The 7,357-nt window shown below is 41.2% G+C and overlaps 1 protein-coding gene across 1 annotated transcript; it reads left to right on the forward strand.

The window, feature by feature from the left end:
• Nucleotides 1–4,476: 4,476 nt before the first annotated feature.
• otos2 (otospiralin 2) lies at nt 4,477–4,770 on the forward strand (the record flags this gene model as incomplete). Its single annotated transcript, XM_084308594.1, has 1 exon — nt 4,477–4,770. One exon carries the CDS (start codon nt 4,477–4,479, stop codon nt 4,768–4,770), a length of 294 nt encoding a protein of 97 aa, XP_084164720.1.
• Between the last annotated feature and the right edge of the window lie 2,587 nt (nt 4,771–7,357).

Consider the following 7,357-nt stretch of genomic DNA (forward strand, 5'->3'; position numbering starts at 1 on the left):
GTCTCTGGAGCGTAACAGTAAGAAGCATTTTGTATGAAAGTATTCTGTACTTCTGTATGACAACTATTAAAGAACTTGAACTTGAACTTGAACACAACATGAAGTATAGTGGAAACACAACATGAAGTATAGTGGAAACATAACATGAAGTATAGTGGAAACATAACATGAAGTATAATGGAAACACAACATGAAGTATAATGGAAACATAACATGAAGTATAAACACAACATGAAGTATAATGGAAACATAACATGAAGTATAAACATAACATGAAGTATAAACACAACATGAAGTATAGTGGAAACACAACATGAAGTATAGTGGAAACATAACATGAAGTATAGTGAAAACATAACATGAAGTATAATGGAAACACAACATGAAGTATAATGGAAACATAACATGAAGTATAAACACAACATGAAGTATAGTGGAAACACAACATGAAGTATAGTGAAAACACAACATGAAGTATAGTGAAAACACAACATGAAGTATAAACACAACATGAAGTATAATGGAAACACAACATGAAGTATAGTGAAAACACAACATGAAGTATAGTGAAAACACAACATGAAGTATAAACACAACATGAAGTATAATGGAAACACAACATGAAGTATAGTGGAAACACAACATGAAGTATAGTGGAAACACAACATGAAGTATAGTGGAAACACAACATGAAGTATAAGGTAAACACAACATGAAGTATAGTGGAAACACAACATGAAGTATAGTGGAAACACAACATGAAGTATAGTGGAAACATAACATGGAGAGAACTCTTTAGAACGACTACTGTACCACAGTTTACATACAGTCGAAATTTAGTCAAATGACGCCAAGGCCCAAACTGGATATGTTACGTAAAGAAGCACCCGTCTTCAAGGCCTTCGGTAGGTTTTGTGATCTGCACGGTTTCATCCAGCTAATCACTCAACCCACAAGAGTATGTGATTCAACACAAACTACCATTGATCTAATTCTGACCTCTGACAAGTCCATGATCTCCAACAAAGGGGTGATAGCATGCGGGTTAAGTGATCATTACATGATATTCTGTACCCGCAAAAAGCTAAAACAAAAGGCCGGCTGTCACAAAACAGTCACATCTAGGGACCTCAAAACCTACTCTAGTGAGGCCTTTAACCTAGAACTGGAGAGCATGGACTGGTCAGATGAGCTCAGTGGTACACTAGTTGAAGAAACACGGCTTGGATTCAAAACCAAATTCACAACAATACTTAACAACATGGCACCCCTAAGAACCACCAGGGTTAAAAACTGTGCTGAGCCATGGATGCACACTGAAATACTGACCGCGAGACAAAAAATGCTCGGAACTTCAAAAAAGTCAGACAAAGCTTACCAAAAGCTCAAACAGTGAACTCCAAGCCAACGTGGTTGAACAAAAAATTCAAAGAAACATACTAAGAAATGACGTAAACACCATGATCAAAACCGCAAAAAAATAATTCATCAATGACAAAACCGAGGAAAACAAAAACAAACCCTGCGAACTTTGGAAATTACTCAACAACCAACTAGGCTGCAGCAAAAAGCTTAAAACCAGATTTACAAACAAACATAAAGACAGAAAACACTCTCATCACAGACAAGCTGGATGTGGCCAAATACCTAAACATATTATTTACAAACATAGCCACAACACTGGGTAAGGCTAAGAGAATTATCAAAGACTCCAGCAACCCAAACAACTGCCTCTTTGAACTGCTGCGGTCAGGCAAGCGATACCGGAGTCTCAAGGCGAGCACAGAGAGACTCAGAAGAAGCTTCTATCCCCAGGCCATCAGGTTGCTCAACGAACAATAACACTATGCAACAACCATCAAAAGCACTCCCAGCACACACATCCACACGCACACACTCATTTTAAACAAACAACTCACTGCAGCACCCACTCTACACACTTTAGAACACCTAAACACACTTTATATTTATTGGCAAAGAATTTGCACTACAACCCATACCTCAGTACACCTTACTGTAAATTGTACCTAAATTGTACCTCATCCCATTTCTGCTTTGCACTATATAGTATTATTGTAATTAGTATATTGTATAGTATATTGTATGGTAACTCAGTTACTTCTACTCTGCATTGAACATTGTACATATGTACATACTGAACACTTGTGTCTACGTACGTGACTTCTATTTTATACTTGCTATACTTATTTTATTTTATACTTATCCTTTTGTCTAGCACAGTCTCTGGAGCGTAACAGAAAGAAGCATTTTGTATAAAAGTATTCTGTACTTCTGTATGACAACTAATAAAGAAACTTGAAGAAACTTGAACTTGGTTAATAAACTACCCTCCCACTCAGGGCATTTTGGGGTAGAACACATAGTAGCATACTACAAAAACCTAGGGGTCCGCGAAGACGACTTAAAACTTGAAATGGTAACAACAGCTGAGGTACTCAAACTATTTTTGCGCCCTCCAACCAAACAAGGCCACTGGCCATGACAATATCCCCTCCAAATTCCTCAGAGACTCAGCAGCCGCCATCACCCCAGTCATCACACACATAATAAACCTCTCCATAAAACAGGGACACGTACCCAAAGACTTCAAAATTGCGAGAGTAACCCCCCTGCACAAAAAGGGCAGCAAATTAGACCCAGGCAACTACCGCCCTGTTTCTATTCTTACCTGATTGATTGATTGATTGAAAACTTTATTAACAGATTGCAGAATGGGTACATCACAGTACAGCTCAATACATACAATTGTTAAGGGGATGCAGACCAGAGAAAGACTTTCGTCTTGTTTACATCAGGGTCCCCCATTTTCAATTCACATCCATCTCGAACGTCATGGAAAAAATAGTATACGAACAGGTCGAAAAGTACCTTGCGGATTTTTTTTTTATCTACGGATTCCAATCTGGCTTCAGAACATCCCACTCCACGGACACATGCCTTCTCTATTTGAATAACCACATCAAAAAAGAGGTGGACGCAGGCAAATACTGCGGCATGGTCATGCTGGACCTACAAAAGGCCTTCGACACTGTCAATCACTCCATTCTGATTGACAAGCTAAAAGCAATTGGTTTTGATAGTCTATCAGTGAGCTGGATGCAATCCTACCTGGAGGGGAGAGAACAGATGGTGGAGGTAAACGGTACTCTATCCCCACATAAAGACTGCAGAGTACACACCTGACAGTCTGTCCAGAACATAAAGACTACAGAGTACACACCTGACAGTCTGCCCAGAACATAAAGACTGCAGAGTACACACCTGACAGTCTGCCCAGAACATAAAGACTGCAGAGTACACACCTGACAGTCTGCCCAGAACATAAAGACTGCAGAGTACACACCTGACAGTCTGCCCAGAACATAAAGACTGCAGAGTATACACCTGACAGTCTGCCCAGAACATAAAGACTGCAGAGTACACACCTGACAGTCTGCCCAGAACATAAAGACTGCAGAGTACACACCTGACAGTCTGCCCAGAACATAAAGACTGCAGAGTATACACCTGACAGTCTGCCCAGAACATAAAGACTGCAGAGTATACACACCTGACAGTCTGCCCAGAACATACAGACTGCAGAGTATACACCTGACAGTCTGCCCAGAACATACAGACTGCAGAGTATACACCTGACAGTCTGCCCAGAACATAAAGACTGCAGAGTATACACACCTGACAGTCTGCCCAGAACATACAGACTGCAGAGTATACACCTGACAGTCTGCCCAGAACATAAAGACTGCAGAGTACACACCTAACAGTCTGCCCAGAACATACAGACTGCAGAGTACACACCTGACAGTCTGACCAGAACATAAAGACTGAGCAACTTATATCTCATCCATAAGCCAATAAAAATGCTTCATTTACAATAGATACAATTATAGAGGGATAGATAGATAGATTGATATGGTAGATTTATAGATATGGATATTCTTATATTAGCAAAAAACCTGCAAATATCTTACACTTCTCATCATCTCCCGACATATTTCAAGTTTCAGATGATCGGATCTGCCGGCAAAATTCAAAAACGTTCATTTAAACTTTTACATGTACAGTAAATTAGAATGTTTCACTCTCAGCAGGGACAGGTCTGCTGAGATGCACATGCTTTTTTCCACATGCTTTTTCCATATGCCTCAAAGGAGAATTTACTCAAAGACGGTTAAAAGACTTGGCCTAGCTAAACATTCAACATATGATCTAACATTCTAATGACTGATTCGTGCAATAACGTCAATGTTACTCACTGTGCCTTGTATATATCTTGTACTTTTTTTTTAAAGAAAATATCTATTTTTACATTCTTTTTTTTGCACTCAGCTTGTATTTAAATTGTAAAATTATTTAGTATTGTGTGATTTTGTGTGAAGGGCAGACTAGCAAAGTAAGATTTCCATTGTACGGCAAACTGTCTGTTTAACTAACAATCTTGAATCTTGAATCTTGATGATCACGTATGACCTTCTTCTTTTCCTCTTCCTCCTCCTGCTCCTCACCCTCTCCTCCTCCTCCTCCTCCTCCTCCTCCTCCTCCTCCTCCTCCTCCTCCTCTTCAGACACGAGGGAGAAGAGATCCATCCCCAACTGGGCGCTGACCGCCTCCGACTTCTTCGGCTGGGTGGAGGAGCTCCGCAAGACCGGCGGCTATGAGAAGATGGAGGATCTGGGCCGCACCTTCTGGGCTCACTTCCCCTCCGCCGACCGCCTGGGCTACGGCCCCGAGGACCCCGGTGAGGAGTGAGGAGGAGAGGGAAGAGGAGAAGAGCGGGACACAAACTCACAACCTTCCCGATCCGCCGTGACTCACTGACGCGCAAAAAGCAAAGCCACTCGCAGGTGGAGGTCCATGGAGCATCTCAGAGTAGAACTACAGCACTGACCTAGGGTCAGTTGTTAAATTTAGGTGTTATAAATTATGGCACAGGGTGGGGGGGGGGGGGGGGGGGGGGGGGGCTTATTACTGGTCCTAGATCTGCTGGCCTACTCTGAGATGATTTATATGAACCATAGGTTCAATGGTCAGTTCAGGTCAAAATGTTTAGTTTTTTCTTTTCTTTGACCAATCAGGTTGCACCAATGCCCTCGACAACAAGGCTACATTCACACTGCAGGTGAAAGTGGCCTGAATCTGATTTATTTAGCTCATATGTGACTTTTTTCATAACAGTGTGAACAGCACAAATCACATGGAACCTGATCTCTTCAATTCTGATTTGGGCCACTTGGGGTGATACAAGCTAAACTTGAGGGGATGTATCATAACCGGTCTGTGTTTGAAAGCATGTTGAAAGAAGAAGAAATGTCTCTTTCACCGCCTCCTCACCCCCATTATCATCTTCTCACGGATTATCTGGCCTCCTCTGCACATCAACTTAAACATTAAACCATAAACTGTGACTATCTTTCTTATTGTTCATTTCTGCATGCGGGTCAGTTCAGGAGCGTGACCAGTTCACACTGGAAGCTGATAAAAAAATTCTGTGAAAACTTTGGTCTGAGCAATGAATGAGAATTGAGCACCATGGCTTGTAGTGTGAACGTGGCCAAGATGTCTTAGGACCGCATGGTACACATGGCCCTGGGAAAAACTAATACACTCTCTTCACAGAAGAAAAAATAAACCTATCTTGTCTCATACATGTTCATTCATGACCAATAAAAATGTCTGCAAAAAGCACCATTCCATCCCAGTCTTATTCCAGGTTCCTATGGAGTCACGTCTGGAGGTTGATAGGAACTCTAGCTTTTCCAACACTGTGTTGATTTGTTTGTAATGTAAGGGGGAGGGAGCTTCTTACACTCCGGGGCTTTTCGATGTTGGGTGTGAGTTCTCTCTCTCTCCCCTCTCCCTTTCCCTCATGTCTCTCTCGGTCTCTCTCTCTCTCTCCCTCTCTCTCCCTTTCCCTCTGTCTCTCTCGGTCTCTCTCTCTCTCTCCCTCCCTTTCCCTCTGTCTCTCTCTCTGTCTCTCTCTCCCTCCCTCTCTCTCATCACGGCGTCTGCTCTGAGACAGGAGGGCTTGGCCGTCCCTTTCATCCTCCCCTATCAAAACTCACTGTGGCTTTCACAGGTATAACATCACATTTTACTGTGAAGGAACTCTTTGTGTGCATGCTGCTGTATGTGAGAGAGAGAGAGAGAGAGAGAGAGAGAGAGAGAGAGAGAGAGATGAGAGAGAGAGAGAGAGAGAGAGAGAGAGAGAGAGAAGAGATGAGAGAGAGAGAGAGAGAGAGAGAGAGAGATGAGAGAGAGAGAGAGAGAGAGAGAGAGAGGAGAGAGAGAGAGAGAGAGGAGAGAGAGAGAGACAGAGAGAGAGAGAGAGAGAGAGAGAGAGAGAGAGAGAAGAGGAGAGAGGAGAGAGGAGAGAGAGAGAGAGAGAGAGAGAGAGTGAGAGAGAGAAGAGAGAGAGGAGAGAGAGAGAGAGATGAGAGAGACAGACTGTTGCCCTCACAGAAATTAAAATAAAAATAAAAAAAATTTTGTGCGAGTGTGTACACATTTAAATGCTTTATTTATGTCCACGTAAATGCAAAGTACATTTTTTTTTTTTTTTTTTATATTTTCGAACATGCAATGAATACAAACAAACAATAACAAAAAGCAAAACAACTCAATCTGCATGTTCGAAAAGGAGTAGGAAGAAGTATACACTTATTTAATCCTACCCCTTTTCATTACTCAAATGAGTGTACTATTTTAAACATAAAAAAGAAAAGAAAGAAAAAAATATATATATATATATATATATATGCAAAACAAAAAAACAAAAACTATATATGATAAAAGAAATAAAATAGAAAACAAATAAAAATGTAAACACCCATGAATATCAAGTCCTTCCTCATCCTGTACCTTGTGAACATACATAAACACTAACAGTTCAATCAGCTCATTGGGAGTCATTCACTTACGTTTGTGACTGTGCAGCACCCATCGTACACATACAATATTGACACCGATTATGTTTCAAATGCGGGTTAACAGATACAATAGCATTTCCGTAAATGTATATCTACACTATGGGTACAAAAGCAACGCCGTCTCCAAATAGAGTGGCTACCAATCACAGATACGTTAGGGTCAGAGATGATCTCTCTCAGAGACATTCATAGTCTCTGAATTTGCTAATAAGTCTACAGTATGATAGATGTACAGTATAGTGTGTAGGGCTCCATCTCAACTACACTGATAGATGTACAGTATAGTGTGTAGGGCTCCAACTCAACTACACTGATAAGTCTACAGTATAGTGTTTAGGGCTTCAGTACAGTGATATATGTACAGTATAGGGAGGTGTAGTGGTTACGTCATTGTTGTTTCCGGCCGGTCC

This window comes from Notolepis coatsorum (genome assembly GCF_963971535.1).
Source record: "Notolepis coatsorum genome assembly, chromosome: 1".
Classification (NCBI taxonomy): domain Eukaryota; kingdom Metazoa; phylum Chordata; class Actinopteri; order Aulopiformes; family Paralepididae; genus Notolepis; species Notolepis coatsorum.